At 47.2% G+C, this 25,090-nt stretch overlaps 1 protein-coding gene across 1 annotated transcript in view; it reads right to left on the bottom strand.

Annotated features, from left to right (window-relative positions):
• Positions 1-25,090, bottom strand: part of UTRN (utrophin) — a 344,252-nt gene that overhangs the window by 262,615 nt on the left and 56,547 nt on the right. Inside the window, exons 2-3 of the mRNA XM_026044733.1 lie at positions 12,490-12,551; positions 771-863 (exon numbers count right to left, since the gene is read on the bottom strand). Of these exons, the coding sequence (XP_025900518.1) occupies positions 771-839 (69 nt within the window). The 5' untranslated portion in view covers positions 840-863; positions 12,490-12,551. The remainder of the gene's footprint in view (positions 1-770; positions 864-12,489; positions 12,552-25,090) is intronic.

Below are 25,090 nucleotides of genomic sequence, written 5' to 3'. Positions count from 1 at the left end.
AAAAAAAGAAAAAAGAAAAAAAGAAAAAAAGAAAAAAGAAAAAAAGAAAAAAAGAAAAAAAGAAAAAAAGAAAAAAAGAGAAAAAAAAAGAAAAAAAAAAAAGCCCCGCAACCCTTGGCAGCACCTGCCACTCTGTTTGCCTTAATTGCCACAATTTAACTTCGGCAGCAGAACATCATCCTAACTGGAGTATGAATATGGAGCTGAGCCTTGTAACCAAATCAAATAGGAAACAAGAGACTCCCATTATCTTCAAAGGGCTTCAAACCAGACCTCAAATAACTGGAAGTACTAGTGAGATCTCCACTTGCAGAATGAGAACTTTACATGGCTGAAAGCTCCACTATAAAGGTAAGGAATCGAGCTGCAAGTAAGAAGTGGTAAAACCAAGACTTTAATCTCAAATCATAGCACATGTTTCATGACTACTCTGTCTGACTGAAGAAGCATGAACATTAGCAGAGAAAGAGTCTTCAGTTCTTTACATTTTATTAAATCTAAACCAGACTTAAAAGAGTTTTTTCAAGCCCTTCCTATCTGTAGATCATGAAGGATTTTTCAATGGAAGTGCAAAACCCAATGGAAAGGGTTAAGGAAAACTAACTTGAGCTGGACCATAAATACGATTGGAGTTCAGCATTCCACTGAGACGTCAGACTGTATACTACAAGCAAACCAGTTTATAAAGATTTACAAATAAAAAAAAAAAAAATCACATGCCATATTTGCTTTTAATGGATGGGAATACAATTCATACATATTCCTCTTACCAGAGGTTTCCCTGTCAGACCCTCCAAAAGGTCCAAAAGCTTCCTTCCATCTTTCAGATCTGTGAACATGTCCTTAACTGGGGGCTTCCCACTCTGTAGAACAAACAAAAACAGTAACAAAATTAACTTTGAACAGAAACTTTTTTAAAGATTGCCCTTTTCCCATTTTGTTTTTACATTTTATTTCACTATTATTTTACATTACTCTTACAATTCATGTTATTTTATGTTTCATATTGAGTGCAGCAAAACCCAAGCACCAGGGACACTGGTTGGAGGCCCCTTTCCCATCTCCAGGGTTTGTTTCCCCCCATTCCAGGGGTCTGTGGACCAGAAGCCCGGTACCAAAGGGAGCCTGTCCTGGCCCCCATGAGCACAGGAGCTTTAACGTGTCCGGGGGTGAAAAGCGGATCTCCACGAGCCTGAAGACTTGCTGGACAAAGTGCTTTGGTTTGATTACACCCAGAAGAACCACCCAGGGCTTCATGAAAAGAAGCTATCTGGACAAACCCTCTTTGAAACAAAAAATAAAAATTTATAAAATGCAACTCTGAACTGAACCCTGTGTAAGGAGCTTTTCTAAAGACATTGGGAGACAAAAGTGTGTAATATACTTTGAAACAAAACCGTTGTCTCTAAATTACATACTTCTCGTATTCATTTTCTTTGTGGGTAGAGGGACCCTGAACAAGAGTGGCGGTACCTGAGAGCAGAATTATGTTAATCYTCCACCTTCCCTTTTAATCTAACTCCTTCCTGGCCTCCAAGAAAGTCAACGTGGGGAAAGTTAACACCAGAAGGCGCCGGGGGACGGGAGCACAGGCAGCCAGCAGCCGCCCAAGGGCACTGGCTTCACTATAAGCACCCCGGCTGCCAGCGCGCCCATCAAGCTGCCGCTTTGGGCGTCCCAAAGAGGTGCCAATTTGAGGAGAAAGAACTAAAAAGTTCCTAGGACTCCAATGCAGCCGTGTTTTATCACCTTGGTTTTGTAACGTTGCTTTCAAAAAGAAGGCTGACAAAGTCCCCACTGAGGTGACCTGAATTAGGTCCCATCGATCTGCACCCACCTCCCTCTTCCCAGACACTGTTCCTGTGGCCCAACTGACCAACGGCTCCCAACATGGAGCTCGCTCAGCCCCACTGCTGGCAAAGGGACCCTTCCCGTGCGCATCGCACGGGTGGTCCTTTTACATGTCAAATTTAATGACAACCAAAAACTATGGAAAGGATGTGATGCTACTGAAAGCATTCGTATCAGATCAGAGCCTCAGAGCAGCATTCCAGCCTGCTGCACAGAAACAGACCTGACCATAACCCAGGGTGGCAAGAGACCTGCTAAGCGCATAGCTGCAGGAACGGCCTCAGGTGACTTGTTAAGATCACACAATGACAGCCTCAGTTTTTGATATTAAATTAAGTTTCACAAAGCTACTCTCCCATCCCTTTCACGAGTCATACCCTTACTCGCACACACACACACAGCGTTTTCACATGCAGTACAGACATATTAAATTCCAGTATTTGATTATACCCTGCCCTTATATATTGCCACTTTCCACAAGTGCAACTATTGCCTTCCAAGCACTGCAAGGGACCAGGCTTAAATCCAAACTTAAAAGTATGCTGGGGCAGCAGGACAGGAATATACAAGGAAACACCCAAGGAAACTTCTTGCATGATTCATGGTATAAAGTGCCCACAGGAGCAGGATTGCAACTGCAGACACCATCGAAAGTTGGTTTAAATTTGGTTTGCCCCCCACACAGATAATGAGCGGAGGCTGGAAGGGACACAAAGAAGTTTAGCTCTGTATTTCCATTCCTCTAGACACATGATGCTAATAGAGGCCTTGCTGGATGCAGGGGGGCTCAAAATGTGAAAGCAAATGCTGGCAACCACATAGGCAGCTGCGTACAGTGCAACCCAGTACAACCAGTGAGMGCAGAGCCCCCCATACACAGTCACAAAGCAACACAAGGACAAGGGACAACGGGCCACAAATAAAAGTACACGAAGTTTCATCGAAAGATGAGGAAGCTCCTTGACAGTAAGGATGGCAGAGCCCTGGCRGAGGCTGCCCAGAGYGGCTGGGGAGGCTCCATCTCTGGAGATCTTCCAAACCCTCCTGGATGCCGCCCTGGGCCACGTGTGTTCCAGGGGACCCTGTGTGTGCCAGGGGGTTGGACTAGCAGAGTTTAATACCTCACCTACACAATTACAGCATTAAACTCCACTTCTGCATACACAAACCCTAGAACGTTATCTTTTCTTATTAAGAAAACCGCATATATACATACAAAACACGAAGAATGAAAATACTGAAGAGGARAATATCAAAGCTGTATAAGCCCAGTAAGTTTGATACTTCAGCTCTAGGACTTCACCAAACAGGGGCTGGATTTACTGAAAAGCAGAGCGCTGGCTCATACGCAGCACAGGACAACAAGGGGAGCTGGGGCTCTCCAGCTGTCTTTCTTCATTCCCCACCTACTCACTTTACACGCATAAAAATAAACTCTAGGGCTTCCTGCTTTCAGTCTTTTACTCCGTTAGCTCACGGTATATTCCAGCCGTGAGAAACATAGCCTGCTGTGATGGCAAAATAGTTCAGATTCCCTTGCTCAAGGGAATGGTTTCTCATTTCACTGCCCGTCAAAGCACCTCGTCTTTCTGCCAGTTGAAAGAGTCACCAGAASAGCATTACATTATTTCTGCAATCTAAGCTACTCATTTTCAGTTTATTACAGTACCCATTATCCTCAAAACAAATACAGACAGAGTAATGTTAGAAACCTCTGTATTTAGTGGATTATTACATAGAAAAGCACTGTGAGATGGTAGCCAGTTCACACAGAAGATTCCCACAGGCACAAGGAGACTAAAGGGGCTGCAGCAGCTACCTCTTGAGCCCATCCCCGCGTTGACAGCGGCACAGCCGCTCCTCGGGCTTGGGCTCCCCTCCGGAGGGCGCTGGGATCTGTGGGGCCAAAACCGTGGCCGCGATGGGAGCGGAGCAGATGGGAGCTGAGCCGGTCACAGCGCCAGCCTCCCGCCTGTCCATTCCCCTCCCACCTGGACTCACGTTTCCTCCATGCTGGGTCCCTTGGGCTGCAGCTCCCGCGTTCCCACGCGTTGCCACGCAGGAGCTGCAGCCCAAGAGGCCCCGCATGGAGCGAGGACCATCACTGCCCCCTGCTCCAGCTCCTAGTGCAGCCCCATCTCCTCTGAGGCAGTTGACGGCAGCCTCATGTGCTTCAGGAGGTCTTTTTCCTTCCTTTTCCGGGAAGGACAGCTATGTATCCCAGTTTCTGGCAGCTGTGTGATTCACAAATGCTACCAAGCTTGGAAAGGAGATGGAGCCTTTTTTTAGGTATGTAAAATGTCAGCCCAAGAGACGGACCTAGACCTAGACCTAGAGCACAGCCAAGAGGGACTGTGGCTCTGTGCAGAGCGCTCAGAGCCAGGCAGGAGCCACAGCAGGGTCTCAGCCAAGGCCTCTTCCAAGGCCTCCTCACCTAATCGAGCCCAAAACAGTAGGTGAATGGAAGGATTTCCACCAGTTTCACAGGCTGAATCAGACCTCATATGATGGGTAAACACGTTCCCATGTCCTTTCAGCTTGCACATCTATATACACACACTCATGCACATATCTGTACTATGTAAAAATACAACAGCATCTCCAGAGTCAAGATAACCTAAATCTCACCTTTTCAGAGCTAACTCTTTTACTCACTTTCTACACACTACAGAAGTCCCAGCAGCTCAGCCTCTGCCACCACGCAGTGCAGAGCAGCATTCCAACACTGCACATGGCACATGAAGACAGACAAGCACTTGCTTTGTAAGAGTGGCAGCGACAACCCACGCAGAGCCCTTGAGCAAGGGCGAACTGCTAGTCACAGTTAYGTTGTTAAGTACTCAGGGAACCATCCCACACTGCGCTAAGCAAATACAGGGCAGGCAGAGGGCCTTTCTCAAAGACAAAACAGGGCGCAGTTTACACTACAGAGATAGCAGTGTGAGAGACAGTCRGGGGCACTCCGAGCACCAGAGCTGTGCTGGTCTGGGCTGTGACTATTCGCACAGGCCCTTAGGTCAGCCAGCAGGTTTTTCCCAGCCTGGTTTACGTTAGCGGTGACAGCAGGAAGCAGCAGTGACACCCAACACCAGCAGGAAGCCCCTTTCCCTCAGCCCACCCCAAGGGGGCTTTGCCAGCAACACTGTGGGGAGAGTTTCTGCAGCAGAGACAAGGGCTTGATAAGATGGGTGGAAAAAGAACATAATTAACAGGCTTAGCAGAAAAAGGCTGCATCAGTTCCCAAATGCTTTSAATTGGCACCGAGAGCAGGGAAGGGGCTGAGCTGCTTAAACAGGGACAAGCTTAAAGGGAAAGAGGAAGGAGAGAGGAAGGAGACAGAAAGCAAGGCGGAGGGAAGGAGACAGGGAAATAAACCCAGGAAGGTCATCTGGGAACTGGAGGCGATCGCGCCACCCAAGGCTCCGCTCATTCCCAACACGTCAGCGTCAGCCGGGGCGCTAGGGAGGCAGGGAGGGGGCAGGCAGAGGGCCTGCGCTAGCTCCGCAGGCCTCCCCTCGMCGAGGGCGGCGGCAGCCCCTCGGCCACCTCCCGAGCAAGCGCTGGTGGCGGCAGCGGGATCAGCACCTCGGCGCAGCGGCCTCGGAGCGCAGGGAAGGAGGGCGCCCGAGCCGAGCCGCCGCAGCCCCGCCACCCTGCCAGGGTCAGGATGGTGACTCACCCTCCCGCACGTATCCGGGATTCCTGGCCGGGTGACGTGACGGAATTGCAGAGAAGGGGCCATCCAGGCCAGCCCACATGACTGGGCAGAAATCATTCCCTCTCCTTGCCAGGAAATACAGGAAGATATGAGCAAATTCTGGCCAAGATTTGCTTTACAAAGTTAGCCTCTACTAAAGGTTCAAAGATAAAGCCATCAACATTTACAGTTTCTCTTTTAAAATAACAACAACAACAACAACATGCACAACAGCAAGGTAATGCTCTTCTTTGASTATGCTTCACAGCAGAATGTCCTTAACTTTCCCTTTTTTATTTATGTGGAACCATAACAAACTGAGTGGAATCAAAGAATTAAGGAGTCATTCTCAATAAAAGGTAGCGTCATTTTCTGAATACAGCTTCCAAGCAGCATTCACAAGACATCCACAAAATCACAGATTCACAGAACAGTTGAGGTTGGAAGGGACCTCTAGAGATCATCCAGTCCAGCCCCCTGCTCCAGCAGGGACACCCAGAGCACAGGGCACAGGGCGGCATCCAGGCGGGTTTGGAAGACCTCCAGAGAAGGAGACTCCACARCCTCCCTGGGCAGCCTGTGCCAGGGCTCTGGCACCCTCACAGTGAAGAAGTTCCTCCTCACAGGGAGATGGAGCTGCCTGTGTTTCAGCTTGTACCCACTGMCCCTTGYCCTGTCACTGGCCACCACTGAGGAGAGTTTGGCCCCCTCCCCTTTACGTTCTCCTCTCAGGTATTTGAACAGATCCCCTCTCAACCTTTTGTTCTCCAGGCTAAACAAGCCCAGCTTGCTTAGTCTTTCCTCATACGATAGATGTTCCAGTCTTTTAATCATCTTGGTTGCTCTCCGCTGGACCCTCTCRAGAAGCTCCACATCCCTCTTGTCCTGGGGAGCCCAGAACTGCCCCCAATACTCCAGGTGCGGCCTCACCAGAGCTGAGYAGAGGGGCAGGATCCCCTCCCTCGCCCTGCTGGCAACATCCTCCYGATGCAGCCAGGATCCCAYTGGCCTTCTTGGTCACGAGGGCACTGCTGCCTCATGGTTAACTTGTTAGCCATGACACATTACACAAATAATGTGCAACACAATAAGTGCTGTTTGCTTTAGCATTTTATCACTGCTACTGATGACACATTGTTCTTCAATATGAGATTATATACAAAGTTAATCACTAACTGARGCAACTAGACAGACACTGAACTTTTTAAGCTAGAAACATATGTTCTCTTATGTCATCACAGTTACCTGCAGCAGAGAATTTGTATGTTCTTCAAACCACTGAAGGGTCACTGAAGGTTTGCTACTGGAACTAGCTCTTTTTCGGTCAATGAATGCCAAGGACAGTAGAGCAAGGCAACAAGGGAAGGCAAATCCAAACYCTTTGCAGTGATATGATTCAGACCTCCCAGCAGCAACATGGAAACCAGGATGAAAGGTCCTCTCCACAAAAACGTGGCCACCAGAGAGGTTAATGCTGAATGTACAAGGCAACATATGATCCCCAGTAGCTCCTGAGGCAGGAGCTCAGCACGCAAGTCCTGGCTGTTCAGGGCAGCCCGGAGAAAACCCCTCGTTCCCTGTAGATCATCTGCCACCTCAAAAATACCCAGCCATCCTGAAAGGGCGCACAAAGCAGGAGGCTTGGATTTTCCATCAGTCTCCCCTCATCTTTCACTGTCATTTACACAAGGTCAGAGCTACTGACTTTAACTGAGAGGTAACTCAGTGCCTAATAAGTTGCTCAGCAAACAGGCCAAAATAGCTGTAGGGACGCAAAGACACTTCCCCTTTCCTGACAATGGAGGGATACCGAGCAAGCCGGGCATTTAAACTAGAACATGAACCACTTGTTCTCATCCAAATACTTTCCTAGGAATTCATGGCAACCACCTACTGACTTTAAACTTAGCTACAAACACAAACAGTAAGAGCTGCAGTTGGTGGTGACCAATACAAATCGGGAAACATGCCACGTGCTGCTACGTCGGGAAACCAGGACATGGGAACTCAATGTGGGAAACAATTCAGAAGGCAAAAAGGTCACTGAACAAAGTAAACAGCTACATCAATAAATAGAAACTGAACTTGCCAATTCCTAATTTCAGACCATAATCACAGCTTATGGAAATATTATTAAAATGTGAAAACTGCATTTTTTCCCTTCCATTTACATGGCAGAGTTGTAGAACCGCATGCAGAAATAAAACACATTTTCCAGGTTGCATTTAGCCAGTGACTGAACATGCCCTATCACGTCTTGTCTTTGCTGAACRTGCCTCAGTACTTGCAGGATCAGTACACAGCCCTAGCACCAAGACTAAAAACCATCACATCACAAAAAGTAAAAGAAATTTGCAGGAAGACAGCACCTTAYAGAGTTAAATATCACTTCTAGTGCTTAAAAATATCTACAAGCAAACAAATAGCTATTAAAATGCCATATGGATAAATGGCAGGGGGGAAAGGAACGTGCATCCCCGAGGCACAGTGGTAAGTTTAATGCTGCTGTGCCACAGGCAGGAGGTTTCTCAGCTCTAGCACCGAGGGGTCACAACGGGACCAGGTGGGACCATGAAGCAGAACCCACCTGTCCTGCTGGGAGCCCAGGGCACCCAGCTCTGTTGTGCAGCAAGGGACGCACTGCCGGCACTCTGCTCCAAGGGAAGATTCTAAAAGTAGGGAAGAAAACTGGCACTTTGCACAGCGAATCTAAATCCAGGTATGGTCATGAACTGCAGCTTATTATTGCTTTGATAATATATACTAGTTATCTCATTATACCTTATAACCTATGAAAACAGARAACATTTACTTTCCTGTATCTTGGCTAACTCATGTCCTATTTGAGCTCTTCTAAGAGCTAAGTAACCTCGCTAAGAAATACAAAAGCAGACAGCAAACAAATGGATTTTTTTCAAGGCCTTTGGTCAGCTCAAACAAATCCTTTTCCATACAGGTTGTTCTTTGGGTTAATGCCAATTATTTTATAGCCCCTGGCAATCTTTCTGAGTGAGCCTATATATTACAGTTTAATTTAAAGAACAGAAGACAGAAGAATTGCACTACAGAACACAAGTGCTTATATCACTCAAAGACTGAATCGGAGAAAAAGAGACCACAGAGTCTCTTAGATGATGCATCCTTGGATAGCTAAAATTATCAGGTTATTTTTTGCTCTCTTCTTGCACGGTTAACATATTAAACTCTGTAATTATCCTGCATCAGGTTTCCTAGGGCATGTGAAATTAAGGACGAAACCAGGTCTATTCAAGACAATTACAGAGATTTAACAGGTTTGTGAAGAGTCAGCAACTCTTGGCAAAACATCTTCAGAAGGATGAGATCTGACATTTATTGTACAACAAAACAAAATTAGAGTAGGAAAGGAAAAAATAGAAAAGGAGCAAATGCTGCAGGAAATAAATAGGTACACCACACTACCTAGAAAACCAGATAAGACTTTGCAGTTACCACCTAGAACTAAAACTTGCCAAGGGTAACGAAGAGAGAGCCGTGRTGGGCACACTGGACGGGGCGGCTTCGCCGCTGCTGCCGGCACCACGGGGCCGCTCACGGARCTGCCTGCGGAGCGCACGGCTCCGCTCCCGACATCTTCCGTATGGAAGACGGCAAAGACCAATTCTTGGCAGGAGGTCAGGGTGATCATAGGATTGCTTGGAACAAGGCACGCAAAGCCAACCACATTCGTATAAGGATTAAATGCTGTAAAAGTGAAGGCAGTCAGTAGATAACAGATTAGGAAAKGGGAAAGGAGGGACAGTCAGACCAGGATTGTCAAAGCTAAGGTTGATTGTGGAAAAGCTTTRCTTAATCCCCTTCTAGCCTGCATACAGCATTACTGTATTCACATCAAATATACTCTGTATGTTTGCTTGGGATCCTGACTTAACTCCATTCCTAGCTGACATAAGCATCATCTTTTTGAAAACGTTCCACTGATCAAGTTCTATCTGAGGCCCCATTAAATATTTCAGGCCGTTTGTCTGGCTTCACAGAGCCAAACACAGAGAGGAGCCCTCTGAACTACATCAAGACTCAGTGAAAGCTCTGCATTGTATAAAGGAATTCCGGAAGGGCCAAATGCTCTGGAAAGTCTGTCCCYCCAAAAGTCTCCAATTCAGCACTCAAAATTAGTCATTTTTCTGTTATCAGCCTATATTTAGGCTGGCTATAAACACTCACAACTATATTCTTGGATTGCAAAAAGGTATGAAAATAAATCTATTAATATCCAAGAACTATTAATACAAAGAAAGTTTGAAGGAAAATGCTGCCTCCACCATTACAAAAAAAAGTTTAGTTACACAGTGTTTAGTAAAAGAGGGTATATGGCCATATACTCAGCAAGCAGAAATAGAAAGACAAGTAATTCATGAGCATAATCAGTTCTGAAGAGTGAATGAAACCTGCATCCAGTAGAATAACCAGTACATAATTCTTATCAYTTAGACAAAGCTTAAGAAATAAAGCACACAGGTCAGGAATATTAATGCTAGCACTTCCTCATTCTTGATCTCTTGACTTSGAAAACTGAACAGACTTTCTTCAGTCTATGCTCATAAGTACTCACGCACCGAGAAAGCCGATGTACAGAGTGATGTAGGAGCAAAAACAGGATAGAAAATAGTGTTTGAAGAGCACACAGCTTTACTGCCTGTACCACCACAAGCAGTAATTGGTGGGCTGTATCGCAGGGAAAAGTGCTAACTCCATCTCTTGAAATTAGCGTGGGCAGAGCAATAGAGGAGCACATAACGAGGGAAAGCTCCATGTGACTCAATACAGGAGCACGCTGAGGCGCTCCGCACTGCTGGCTGCTTGGATGCTCTTGTACCAGGAATCACAGCAGGAATGCAGAGCTCACCAAGTATGCGTGCAAGGCAGGCAGCAGCACCCCACAGCAGACTGAAAACTTAACTGTGTTTCATTTACCTACCTGTTTTCAAATGAGAAAAGGGAAATTTCCCTTTTCAGATCCTTTGTAAATCAGACTGAATTGTTTTAAATCCAGTTCAAACAATTTTGAGTGAATACACAACTAAAATTTTAGGGGGGTTGTACACAAGAGTTTACAGAGCCTCAGCTAATTGTTTTATTTACACATTCAAATTAAGATGCACTACAATGTGATTAATGTGAAGAACTACTAAAAATCTTAGAGTGAACTCTGCAATTCTGTACCTATATTTTGTTTTCTGCAACATGCGTCAGATATCCCACTGAACAGCTGACTTGAGCTACTTCACAGAAAAGGAACTTTAAGCAACTCAAATGCCTCGATAAACATAAATGATGGAATAAGGTGAAACTTGGCCTCTAAAAGCAATTTCCACAGGATGTGAACCCCRTGTCGTAGCTGTCATAAATCTGGACCCTGTCATGCAAAGTAGCCACGCTCAGGTTAGAAGTGAAAGTGTCTTGGTTGGAGCATGGCCTTTAACCCAAGTCTTTTCAATCATTAACGGGGCTTGTTTAGCTTCAGGTGGTTCAACGGGCCATGAAGGTAGCAAGTTATTTTAAATCCAGCCAGCAGCAGACTGTATACCCTGTGGCAGGGAATTCCAGACTCTGAGCAGGTCTTGGGTTGAATACATTTTATAAAAGGAAAAGCTACTTTACACATGGATGTAAAAGCACACACAAAAAAGTTTTTATCCGTATCTATATAGAGTCATGCATGGTGCAAATGAGTCTCATGGCATATTCTCAGTATCACTATCATTTCTCTGATAATATCATCGTTATGCCTCCCGTTTTTAGGCCTGCTTTTCTCACTAAGTTTGTGCTCTTTACTTCATCCTCCTCCTTCTTCATCCCATTTTCCATTCAGCAGCAATAGGAGGCAGGGGGTAGAATGACCAGTTACCCACACTCATACTCTCCCCCCTCCAAAGGGGGAACTAGCCAAGAATGAAGGGACAGAAATACAGGGAGTATCAGCTTTCAAGCAAAACAAACTGAAGCCAAGATGCATCAACCGAGGCCACGAGCCTTGCATTGCCCGGTGTCCTATTGCACAGGAAGGAAAGGAAAGGAAAACTTCCTTGTTCTGCCGACCGAGAGCTTCCGAAGGGCACCGTGCCAGGGGCAGCCTCCATAGCTGCCGCACGGTCGCTGCCTTATCCTGCTTTCAGTCCCGTTCTGGATGGAAACAGCATCATTTTCTTTCTGATACCAGCCTGGGTTCCTCTGCACATTCAGACTTCAAACCAAGGGCACTTCCCACAGCCACAGCACTYGTGGCCAACGTGCTGCCAGCTAAGTGTCATAAAAGCAAGTTTTAAATAACATAATMCGACATCTCCCACCTCCTTTCCCATTCCCAAAGAGCATGCTCAGTAAGTTCCACATCAGGAAAGAGAATTAAGACAAGAAATGCACAGCAAAAAGGCCCAGAGAAACACAGAACGAGCATACAGTTACACAAAACTTTACAGTCGAGACTCAGGCTGACAACACCTGGTAGCTTCAACTCGAGGCCGGCCGAGCACGTGGCTGAGCAGAGCCGACTCAGCAGCCCTGGGGTCCCACACAGCCACTGGAGATCAGCATCTGCTTTAACACACGGAGAAAAACCTGCRCAGAGAAAGGACTGAAAACTAGACAGGCACCATCACGCAGACAACTACAGGTTTTCACAAAATAACAAAGGAAACCTGTCATTGTGAGCTCTTAAACAAGACACTAATGCATTTTCTTCTGCTTTTGAGGAAAGAGAAAGTGTTTTGGTGCACAGGGAAAGACAGGAAGGAAGGAAGGAAGGAAGATTACAGTGCTCTATATACAGTGCTCTTCATTATATGTCCTCACATATTTTACTAGGAACATCCTGCAAAATTAAGAACAGAGTCCATTTTTTCAGTACTGTTTTAAATGATGAATCAGAAAAAAATACACAAGTGTTTTCAAAGCAATATTACCTTGGAAAAGCGAGCATTTATCCATTTTGTAAAAGTCTTTTTCTGTACATCATTATGTTCATCTGAAAAGATAAAATGAGAAAAGTATGAGTGAAACTTAATTCTTAATACTTAATTCTCTACTGTTCAAAACAGATAATTTCAAGCAGTACCCAATCTCAATGAGGAGAATACAGTTCTCAGTGAAAAGACACTTCTGCCTAATCCATCAATAAAGCTGTTGAAATCTGTATAAAACTGTTACCTACAGAGCCACATGAAGGTTTCAACTTTAATATAAATCACTCAATCTCCTTCCCATTCAAACCAGGGGCTCTCAGCACGTTCTAGGAAGGACACGCAAGCACCAAATTCAGAGGCTTCCTGGCTGCTGCAGAGCAAGTTGGAGGCCAAACGAGGAGACTTTCTCAGCATCTCTTTGCCCAGATGCATTACTCTAAAAGCTGCTGGGACCCGTGTTCAAGCTTCTGGTGCAAGTACGGGCCTGCTTCCTTCAGGAAAGAGCTGCCGGGGATGTCGCAACAGCTGCTCGAGYGCTTGCATGTTTAAGCACCCTCTGCCTGTGTTTAGGCCTGGACTGGGAACCGGGTCAGCGCTGGGTCACGGGCTGAGCACCCAGGCAGGCTGGGCAGCCAGACGGGCTCCTGCAGGCACCGAAGGGACATCAGCTGGGATCCGGGCACRGGCCAGATGGAGCAGCAGCTACAGGCAGGGTCACGTGTGGAGAGCACTCACAGGACAAAGCCCGGGAAAGGGCAGTGCCTGCCAGCTAAGCAGAGGAAAATCCACATCTCAGGTTGTTTTTAGGAGCCATKTGGGAGGTAACTGCTATTCCCTAAAGCCCACCTCACTAGAGCAGGTTGAGCCACCTCTCACACAAGGTGGCCTGTAGCCCAGGTCACCTCCGTGGTGAGGAGCCCCAGGCAGAGCCCCGGGCCAGCCCAGGCCCCACGGGCCGCCCCTGAAGGGAGGGCAGCGGCGACCTGCTGCCAGGCACGAGGCAGAGGAAACGCACCCATCCCGCTGCCAGCTGGCACCCATTCTGCCACCCATCGCCTGCAGCGTATTCCAACCCTCCGGCCCTTCCTGGGGATGAAGCCACAAAAACCTGCGGTGAGATTTGTGTTCCACTTAACAAAATCATTAAAAGGAAATAAATATACACATAAATCCTCAGCGAATTCAGATTGTGATCAAAAAGCGCTGCTAAAAAGATTTTAAGTGTCAAACAGCAGCAGTCAGGACAGTGTAGCAGTTAGGTTCTACCTATAAACCCCAGACAACATCTACAAAATGCCCAACTCCACCGGGAGATGCCTCGAGCACAATGGTCTCAAAAGCTTGCTCTTCCATGCAACAAATGCACAGGCAGGCGATGCCATCGTRCTGAATGGGCTATCACAGTCGGGCACCTGGCATAACAAACACACCTAGTAGCAGTCACAAGGGCTTGGTCWGGACAGGAAGAGAAGCAATATTATTTTGGAATATGAGGTAACAAGTCTATAAAACATAATAAGATTGATGATAACTCTTCATGTAAACTTAAAGCCTCTGGRCTTCTTTACACTTGATTTGCAGTAGTAGCCTAAAGCACGTCAAAGAAGGTATCTACTGCAATGCTGGGCATAGCTGCCACTATGTCTCCCTCCTGTGCTTCTCCCCTCTGCTATCTAAATTCACTCAGCATAGTTGAAATTTTTKTTACACCTTAAGCTCAATAACCTGCATTGGGTCGGCCCTGGTTTCTTCTTTTTCAGGATGGAGGCCTGCATACGGTCTATATGGTATATATGCTCTGTATAGCAGACCGTACTTAAAGACATGTAGCTGTAATCCAAGGCATTGTTCTGGGCAAATACAATGACCTAGATATCTCACTAAACTTGCTTTCTCCCTGCCTTGAAATCAAGCCCTGTTGGCATCAAAGATGAAAACGCTCTATGTAAAACACTTATCTCACAGAAGTCTATGTGGTGGGCCTGTTTAGCCTGGAGAAGAGAAGGCTGAGAAGGGATCTGATCAAGTACCTAAGGGGAGAATGTAGGGAGGATGGGACCAAGCTCTTCTCAGTGGTAGCCAGTGACAGGACATGGGGCAAAGGGTGTAAGTTGAAACACAAGAAGTTCCATCTCCATGTGAGGAGGAACTTCTTCCCTATGAGGGTGCCAGAGCCCTGGCACAGGCTGCCCAGGGAGGTTGTGGAGGCTCCTGCTCTGGAGATCTTCCAAACCTGCCTGGATGCCGCCCTGTGCCCCGTGCTCTGGGTGTCCCTGCTGGAGCAGGGGGGTTGGACTAGATGATCCCTAGGGGTCCCTTCCAACCTCAGCCATCCTGTTATTCTGTGTGTATGCACTCCTGCTATACCAATGAACCAATGATGGCCCACTTTCTCTTTCATGTTTTTGCTTAAGACAGGAACAGGATCAGATGGGATTACTAATTGGTACTAGTAAAGTAAAAGAATACCTTGCTAGCTTTAAAAAAAAAAAAAAAAAAAAAAGTAATTTGAAGTTCTGGCCATCTCTTTATAGGACTTTGCATTTACACTAACTGCAAATACTATCCGCTTTTAATGTATCAATAAAATAAAATTTAAATCTCCCTTTTGGTATAACTCAGTTACAGAAGTTACCGAATTCTCTCTCCCTTTCCTGCCAATATCCTCCAACTACTCCCATGCTTTCCTAAGGCTAGGTCTGCCTTCTTACATCCCTAAACTTCTGTGAGAATCGAGAATAATAATCCCAAGCAAGGTTTGTGGTCTCATGTTCTTTTACTGCAGCCATCCCCTAAGAAGATAATAAAGTCAAAACATGAGGAAGGAGGGAATAAAATATATATGTATAAAAATAAATAAATGAGAGAGGAAAAGAGCATCCTTCTACACATTGGCCGTGCGAAAGAGTAACAATAACTATAAGGACAGTTTTGGCTTTATAAATCCTGTGTGCTAGGAGCCTTGGACCTCCTCCYTGCTTCTTCCCTCCCTGTTCTTCAGAGCACTCAGCCCCTCCATGCACAGAAGGGCTCACAACTATTGTCCTGCACCTCAGCATCACACCACTATATGGTTAAAACACAAGTGCAGCCTGACTAGGAAAGTGCTCTATAAGCTACAATTTTAGTGATGGTCATTACAGCCAGGGTTGTGTCGAACTTTCTGCTGCAAGTCTCTGGAAAGARGAAAGGTTTTTAAATGAAATGCCAATACTTCATTAACAACAGCAATAAATACTTTTATTTTTCTGCATCTRATTTATCTTCTGTAGATTCCTGTGAGTCTATAAAGGTAATCCCTGTGGGTTRAGAATGATTCAGATAACGAATTAGCTACATTCAGTTAAAAATAAATAAATAAAAGCATTACCATTCAGTAGAGTACATGGCACTACACACATACACCAGTTCTCAAGCATGACATAAGAAACACTGGCAGTCATGGACAAGCGAGAAACAAACTCGCAGAGTCACCAGGACATCTGTGTTGCCTCTCACACCGTTTTAAACAGGGAGGAGAGGACGGGGCGCGAGCCACGCTCTGCGCCAGCACTGCACACACGGCTTCCTCCAAGAGCTACTGCCCTCCGCTCACCTCAGCGGCTCCCAAGGGCTCAGTCAGAACACTCTGTTCCTTTAAGAGGAAATTAAGAAGAGAAAAAGGAGAGAGAAAGAGAAAAAAAAAAMCCCTAAACTCTAGCGATGACAGCAGAGCAAAGCCTCCTGCTCTGGAATCCCGTTTCCYGAACGGTGCTCGTTTCTGTTGTACAACGTGACGCACGTCTGCCACACAGGAGCGCGCTCCACACGAACATCTCTGCGGTGGGGAGCCCAAGCTTTGCCCTGGCACCCGTGGGTGGCTCCCCAGCCCTTCGCTGCCTCCTCCACCCCAGCATCGTCCCCYGGGCGCGTGACGGCGCGTTCACACTGCAGCCCCTTGCCCACCTACCRCCCTGGGGTTACCACCTTCAGAAGCTAAAAGAAACCTAACTGATCTAAATACGGAAGAGAAATGAAAGACAGAAACCTCACTGGGTTGTGGTTTGCCCTTCAGTTCACCTCTGCATCATTTTGAGAGCCAGCTTCCTCATTTTTCCAAAACGCACTGCACGGCAGAGCTGAACTATTTAGTTTTTGAAAGACAGCAGTTATCGCGGGCAGGACAGCCTGCAGGGCACCCCTGGAGAAGGAGAGTGCCCTAGGGAGCTTTACAGGCTGCATTGGGCAATTCCCACAGCTTGTCTGCCAACAGCTTCAGCAGAAATCACCACGGGTCATCCCCACCTCTTCATTAACACCTGAAAATGTAAGGCAAATACAAGTTCTCTTTTTCCACAGTAAAGGAATTAGCCTGCGGGTTTCACTTAAGAGAGCAGGAATGTAACCAAGTTTGAGACACCCCTTCACCCAAGCCTCGAGGCGGGCTGAAGCGCGGCCGAGACAGGGACGGGCTGAAGCGCGGCCGAGCCCCACAGGAGCCACGCGGGAGAGCGTGCGCCTTACAGGCCTCTCGGGAAGGAAAAGCATCCAGCAAACAACCCTCCCTCCTCTCCCCTCCAAAAATACCCTTCCTCTTCCCTCTCCAAACTTCAGCTGGGCAAAAAACACACCCCGCACACTGTACCCCTCTCCCCGGTGCTTCGCCCCAGCACAACTCGGCAGAAGAGTAGCCAGGGTCTCCCTGAATCGTGCTGCGAGTCAGGGCTGAGCTGCATTTACTCCACAGCAAAACGTCCCCCAGCAGCTGCCAAGGCATCCCCGCGGCTGGGGCGGTGTTACAACAGCCCTTCCCACCTCCCAGCAAGAGCCGCCAGCCCCGGCTCGCTGGAACGCGTTTAAAAGGAGCCGTGGAGCCCACAAAGGCTCCCAGACACAGAAATAACGCTGTGACTCCACACAAAAGGCCTTCTCTAACACCCACACCCATCACTCAACCGCTGCTCTGTGCTCACATACTGACATGGCAGAACAAAATTCCAGGCCGTGTCCCAACACCCCCGGCGGAGCGGCTATGAGCGAGGCAGGTCAGTGCCCACGGCTCTCCAGGCACCAGGGCCCAAATCCCGACGAACGTTTCCAGACAGCCAAGAGAGGGGAGCCAAGCGAAGGACAGACAGGGAGGGCAAAGCGGGTGGAGAGGAAAGGCCTGTGGGTCTGGCTCCCTCCTGTCACGGCCACGTGTCCAAAGCCAATGCCCGGTGTGCCACAGCTTCAGAAAGTCCCATGGACTGCAGGAGCAGCCCTGAGGCAGCAGAGCAGACTGAGACATGGGACTGGCAGGGACACCTCCGCATGCCAGGGGAAGCCCTGGGTCATCCAGCCCGGCCTCCCTRCTCACAGGCTCCGTGTTTCACTCCAGTCACCCACAACAGCTCCTCACCTTCTGGGCAACCACAGACTACTGGGGCCACACACCAGTGCCTCGTGATGGGAAAGTTTTAACCAATATATTAAAGCAAGGCATGCTATCAAAAAAGTGCACTACAGAAGAACGAGTGATGAAGTTAACACAAGTGACAACGGATGGGATGATGCAAAAAGCCCAACAGACACGCAAGGCCAAATCTCACTTACAGCAGACAGGAAGACAAGTTCCCTCTCACCATCTCCAAGACTCCAACAAGCTTTACAGGCAAATCGAAAGAGAGGGAAGGCAGGATTCCTCTCCAAAATCTGCTCATTACCATGTTCTTCAGCAGGCAAACAGGAGGGCACTTAAAGAAACATTCAGACTAAACCTACAGATGAATAAAAGGTAACAACAGTTACAAACGATTTGCTGCAGCTTGGCTTGTCACAAACAAGATCGGGCCTTTGCATTTCTCAGCGGTTACAAAGAGAACAGAATCGCTTTCCACGGGTTCACGTTGTCCATCTGCTCTTTCTTCTCCATCCAAGCTAGAACTATTATTAGGCTCCCTTGCGTGTGCGGGGTGAGTGACAGGAGGCAAGGTCGGAGAATCGCTCTGGCCGTGGGGCCTGGTGGCCGGCCCCGGCTGCGGAACCGCACCCGGCTGCGGCTGGACGCGCACACGGCGCGCGCAGSACACCCTGCCCGCAACACGGGCCTGCGGCACGCGCGACGAGCACCAGGAGCCTATCCGCACATCTCTCCTCCTCGTAGGTACGGCAGCAAACTCCCAACCAGACCCACCCTGAATGACACCGTTCGCCAGCTCCAGGAAACGGCACTCAAGAGCACAAAGATTTGCACCGTTTTCCCACATATTGMTAAGTGGCCACTGAATCAGCAACTCCCCACTCATGCTTCAGTCCTTCATCCCAACTCAGTGAAAGCCAGAGGTTTTCCCCAAACCCAAACACAGCAAACCCAGAAGTCCCTCGCTTCCCCATGCTCCCCCACAATCTCACTCTAAAATCCTGAAACCTTTCCTGTCTCAGCTCCTCAGAGCTGCCCATCKTCTTCTTTCTAGGCTCCTCCATGCGCCTCTCTCCACGCAAAGATCTTCCACCTCGGTCCCGCATCACTGCTGCTCTAAAGCTCTCCAGGTCTGCACTCGCATGTGCAGAGCCACCCTGGCACTGTGCAGCACAGAAAGCACCTACAGATACCACAAAATGCCTCTTCTTCAGCGGAGGCGCTGTACTGGGCACCTCTTCTGCCTCCAGCTACCATTTTTCACAGAAACTGCTRTATTTGGTACATTTTGCCACATGCAGGCTAGATCAACATCTCATTAGACAAAGTCCAGATTAGAGTAGTTTTTGCAGGAAGAAAATAAAAAAGAGCAAAATCAGTGTCCTTTCCCCTGAAGGGGGAGGACAGGTAATGGAGGATTTAAAGAGAAAGGTGTTGTGATGTTATTAACCAAAAGCAGGAGTTTTTTTTAATAAAAGTTATGCAAATACTATTTAAATTCATTTACAAATAAGCTAAATAAATATCACCAGATATAACCAATACAGGTGTCACTTCAGCGACAGTAACTTGCAGATTAGAGTTATTTAAAAAAAACAAACTGAAGTTATAAAACAGAACTTAAATCTTTTCAATAGTCTGGTAAAAGACAAGTCATAACTTACTTTAACTCCATCATCAAAGTTTGCTTAAGTCTGATGGGTTTAAATATCAAATTTCTGATGGTATTTAGAAGTTTCATTTTTAAGAGAATAATTAGCATACATATACTTGGGCATCCATGAAATCTAATAAAAACTTTATTTTCTAGTACTGACTCATGGGTTTATAAAATAAACTAGTAAAATATTGTCTTAGAAYGCAATAAACTTTTTCCCCACTTGGAACTAGACTTCTGGAAGAAAAAAAAATAGGCAATGCATCTTATTTAATATATCTCTTATAAAACTCATAATGTTATGATCACTGCCATGCCAATAAAAGACTCCTAGCACTTTCATGTGAATATCCCAAGGCATCCCACACGTGTCACAAGCTTCACCACCCTCAGAACACAACACTGCACATTTTGCTACCAGGAGAGTTAATTAATTTTTGCTTTTAGTATTTTCAGACTCAAACAGCCAAATTTGGACGGGATCCTTGGAGATCGCCTGGATGAACCAGTCCTGGCTCAGGACAGGGTCACCTAGTGCAGGCTGCCCAGCACCATGTGCCAACAGCCTTCGGACGTCTCCAAGGATGGAAACTCCACAAGCTCTGTGAAGAATCTGAACAACCTCTAGTGTTCAACCCCACACACGGTAAATGGTTGTGTTGTTTTGTTTTTCCCCTTCATGTTTAAGTTGAGTTTCCTGTATTTCAAGTTGTGCGCATTGCCCTGCCACTGGGCACCGCTGAAGAGAGTCCAATTCCAGTTTCTTTATGTCGCCCTCAGATATTTACACATGCTGGTCAGACTTCGCTGAATCTTCTCCAGGCTGAACAGCCCCAGCTTTCCTGGCCTCTCCTCATCTCAGAGAGGGTCTGTATCCTTCATTATCTTTACAGACCTCTGTCAAACTCACCTCTTCTAGCAGGGAGCCAGAATTGGACCTGGTGCTCCAGCTGGAGCCTCTCCAGGGCAGAGTAGATGGGAACATGTCCAAGAAGACACCACACGCTCAAAGTAAAGAACAGGAAGGAAGGAAGGAAGAAAGGAAAGAAGGAAGATGGAAGCAATCTACTTTGTAATAACAAAATAAAAACAATACTTAGTGAAAACAAGYACGTTGCACAGTCCTCCCACAAACTTGCCAGTATCTACCTCAAAGCTCATTCAATCACTCGCTGGAAAAGTGCTAAGCCCCATCCTAACACAGATACCGCATGGTCACAGTAAAATGAAAAAAAATAAAAAGAAAATAAATCAATAAACCTGTTTCCAGACTGCACTTCGYTAACTACTCCATTATTCTGCTGAGGAACAGAATCATGCCAATGACTGTAAATTATTTACCTCAGCCTATTAACCTTCGCAATTATTAAGGAACTTCAAATGCAGAAGGTTTAAAGCAAGTCCATAAGGTTTGGTCTAATGGTGCTCTAAAGAAATAGGAGTTTAAAAAACAATGAAAACAAGCAACTCCCATCAGCCAGACACACATGAATTAAAATTCAAAATACGTGATGAAACTCACTAGAATATTTTAGGGACAAAATGAGTGCAAGACAATCGCAAAATTGTAACCACAAACTAACTGGCTCTTATCTTCACATCACCTACCCAAAATACTCCGCGTGTTTGGCATTCTTACTGAGTACTGAGGGGGAAGATCAAGGAGGCACGTCCTTATCTGGAGACAATACACAGCACTTTTCTCAGTCACATCCCTTTACTGGCCAAGGAAAAGTACTACTGAGGGGGGTAGGGGGAGAGAGCTCTTGCACAGAAAAAACATGGTGCTAAACAAAGCTTTTGACAGACAGTCTATGCAGAGATTATTGTTCTTTATGACAAAAAGCAACACATTCATACAAGTGCTTCTTAAGGCAACTCATGTATTCAGTGAGACCTCCCTTGCAACGAGGAAAGAATAAAAGGAAACTTGSAGTAAAAGGTTACAAACATCCCTTCTTACAGCTTCTGGCCAAGACGAGAAGTTTGCGTTGTCATGTGATCTGACTAGCTGTAGGTTTAGACACTGCTAGTCCTACACGTTAGCTAAGCTCCCGTTTCCCTCCACGGCTTAGCCCTTCACGAGACCCCAAAGCCGAACTCCCTCGCTGGACAAGTGCTTGGAGAGGACGCAAATTCCGCCCGGACAACCACAGTCCCCAAGCTCTGTGGCCGGCCGGGCCGGGCAGCCCCCGGCAGCGGGAGCGCAGGGCCGGGGCCGCGCGGGCTCTCGGCCGGGATGCACCGTTCCAGGCCGGCAGCCCGGGCCGGGCCGGGCCAGGCGCGGGAGCAGCAGGGCCAGGTGGGCAGCGCGGTGCCGAGCGCACCGAGTGCCGCGCGCTGCCGGCGCCGAGCTGCTGCGGCACGCGAGCGCTTGGCTAAAGAATGGCACCTACACGAGCTCTGTTACTGGGCTTTTATGAGTTGGTTACCAGCTCCCGGTATGACTGTGATGAAGCCTGAGGTGATGAAAACGTGGATTTGAGCACTGTCACTCTAACGCCTGGAAGGCTTTCGGAGGGCATGCAAAACCTGAACAGAGACATCACCTACAAACTGGCTACAGAGAAAGAAAAATCACCCCATGAAAGCAGGTAATTACAAGTCAGATAATTACAGCTGCCTCCAGCTACATCTCTGATAGATGCAACCGGCACAGTCCTTCCCTGGGCACATTTAATGAAATCCTTCTGAGACCTCTGGGCTCAGGCCCCACAGCCTCGACTGTTCGGGTGAGGCAAGAGGCAGCGAGCTGCGGGCTCCCCGCTCTGCCCTTTGCCAGGGGCTGCCGTCCCTGCGTGGAGCAGGGTGTCTGTGCACTGTCACTGAGGGCTGCAGCCTGACCACTGCCAGCCTGGGTGTCACAGCTAACGGCAGCAACCAACAGCGAAAGCGAGACTAAGTACTAGTGTAAGTGAACTTAAAAGAAGCATTTAGATAAGTCCATGAAGTTACAAGTCTGCAAAAAGATGGGTAATTTGTGCCTGAGGGAATCCCCAAACTGTGAAGCACGACAAAACGTGGCACACGAGAGGAGCTGCCGCTGGGTACCTGGTATCTACCTGCAAACGCTCTCACAGACCTGCAGACTCCACGGACCTGCAGTCTGCCCCAGCACTGCCTGCCTTCCGGGAACTTCCCAAGGCACCACAGCTAAATCCAACAGGAGCAGTTAATGAGAACGGAGTCTGAAGGGGCTTGAGGAGCACGGACTGTTCATCAGACCAACTGCAGAGTTGGAGGAGCCAACACACAGGGTTATCTTGGGCCTAGCTCAGCAGCAGCAGTCAGGGTCGTTTAGAACTCGACTTGCCCAACTGTTTTGACTTGACTGGACAGTAACTTTTTAAACACTGTTCAGTAACTCCTCCACGTGCAGGTCTTTGTGTCTCCTGACAATGGTCTGTAATGGAAACTAGAAGAAACACTGTGAGCTTTAGCCTGAAAGAGCTTTACCACCAGCGGGCAAATTCGGTGTGGAAGTGCAGACGGACACTACCAAGGTTCCCTGGCACAACTACGGGGTCTTRGCATGTGAAAGAATTGCATGGATATTACTAACAAAATCTTGGCAGAGCTGGTGCTGTGCCAAGGAAGAAGAGCCTTTGCCAGTAAAATTCATGTATTTGGGGCAAAAGTGGATAACCACATGCAAATCAGCTCGTTCAGACAGTAGGGAAAGGAAGCTATATAGCAGGGCGACAGGAAAACACAAAATGCAAACTCTGTAGCTGACAAAATAATCAAATGTAATTACAAACTTCATTAATTTCTCAATTTAAAGGTTTATACAGGATCTTCYGAGCATTTGCCCCAAAATACTTTAGAAACAGAGAGGTTAACACTAAAATCACACGAGCAGCACTCGCAAACAAAGCAAAGCCYCTGGGCAGTATCACCATTGCTGGGTCTCACGTGCTTTGCTAATGCAGGGGCAGAATTTCCTCAGAAGCTTTCACCACCACCGGCCCCTCCTTGCAAAAGGAAAAGCAGTTGCTATTAGCATCCAACAACGTTTTTTACTGTAAGTAGTAAGTACTGAAAAAATATTTCCAGTAAACTTGTCAAATGGTGCTACAAGCACATCTAAAGCAAGCAGCGTGCTTAAAGGCACSGTTAAGGATCCCATCTTAGTTTGAGATGGGAGATTAGCACCTTATCTGCACATCCCAGCCTCTCCCACAGCCGGCCAGCAGCTACAGTCGCTTGAGCCCTGCTGCTGTAGAAACCYGCAGGTAACAACCAGCTCTGCCGAGCCCGAACGGGCCATGCAGGCAGGTATGAGTGGGGTGCTAAGGGTCTGGATTAACATTCCTTTGCTGGAAGGGGAAGGGTCTAGCAGGGAGGAGAAGGGCAAGCAATAAGAGAGAGATGCAACCCTAGAAACACAGCAAGGTGCAGCTGCTTACCAGAGCAGAGACACASCACTGTGTGTCCCCAAAACACACCTGCTTTCTCCCTAAATGTGTTCTAGTAGCCTGTGCATTTGCTCCTCTGCAAGTGAACGCTAGACTCATGCACATCTGCAAGCGTTGCAGATTCCAAAGCCTCAGCAACGTGAGCTGCACGTAACACACAACAGGAAACAAAGCAAAAATAAATACAGTAAGGCTGTGGAAATGGAAGTAATGGAAGTAACACTAGTAAACTTCCCTTTGTTACTTTTCTTATTTCTTAAACATCAGAAGGAGTTCACTATTTCACAAGTACAAAACACTTAAAGTGGTTCAAGTGAAGTAAAGACTACAAAAGGTACCACAGCTCACGCATGCACTGGCCCCAAGYACCCGGGTTTGTAGGCTACATACCCCAGCATGAGGAAGGCGTGAGGAATGTGTGTACACAACCACCGGATGAGGAAARATATACCATTCAGTTTAGCAGGTATTTTTAATCCAATTTCTTAGATCCTTCTCTACAAACTCAGAAAAAAAAAAAAAGTTTATTTATTTTAACCATTTTGCAACATAAACTACTACAGGTGACTTCAGTCCCTTCTGCCAGTTCTCCCTGCACTCCACAATGCAAAAGTGAAAGCAATTTGATTGCTGAAGTTTACTAAGAGACTGCTGAATTTCACTTTCTGTTTGGCATATGAGCTGCCGGCCGACCAGTCCCAAGGATGTGCGCACACGCACGCACACACACGGGCTCCTTGATTTTATGGAACAGGGGAGTCTTAGAGCAGTTCTCCTCAATGCTCCACATGGAGCTACAGCAGTAACAGCACAGGGAACCGTGACTAAACGGAGAATATAGTTGTTTGAATTCGCCAGTGAGGTTTGCTGCTTCCTAAGGGAGGATCCATCCTCTGCCTAARCTGAGTACTCTGAAGCTTCTGTAGTTCAGTAGTTGGTGGGTTTTTGCTTTTCAGTCCCGCTCACGTAGCGGTGTGAAGGCACAAATGGGCACTTTGGGAAGGGGTGACAYGCTGAACCAGCAAGGGACAGTTGGCTCTTGTGCCTTCAAACTGAAGCAGAGAGGAAGATTTGGCATTTAAGAAGAGTGCAAGTCTCTGGCTGCTCACTAACTGCTTAATACTTATAACACTGACTATTTTATTG

The sequence above is a fragment of the Nothoprocta perdicaria genome, unplaced genomic scaffold (genome assembly GCF_003342845.1).
Source record: "Nothoprocta perdicaria isolate Ctin4 unplaced genomic scaffold, notPer1 scaffold_38, whole genome shotgun sequence".
Taxonomy (NCBI): Eukaryota; Metazoa; Chordata; class Aves; order Tinamiformes; family Tinamidae; genus Nothoprocta; species Nothoprocta perdicaria.
The sequence above is the reverse complement of the archived record's forward strand: the minus strand, read 5'-3'. Positions and strand labels throughout refer to the sequence as shown.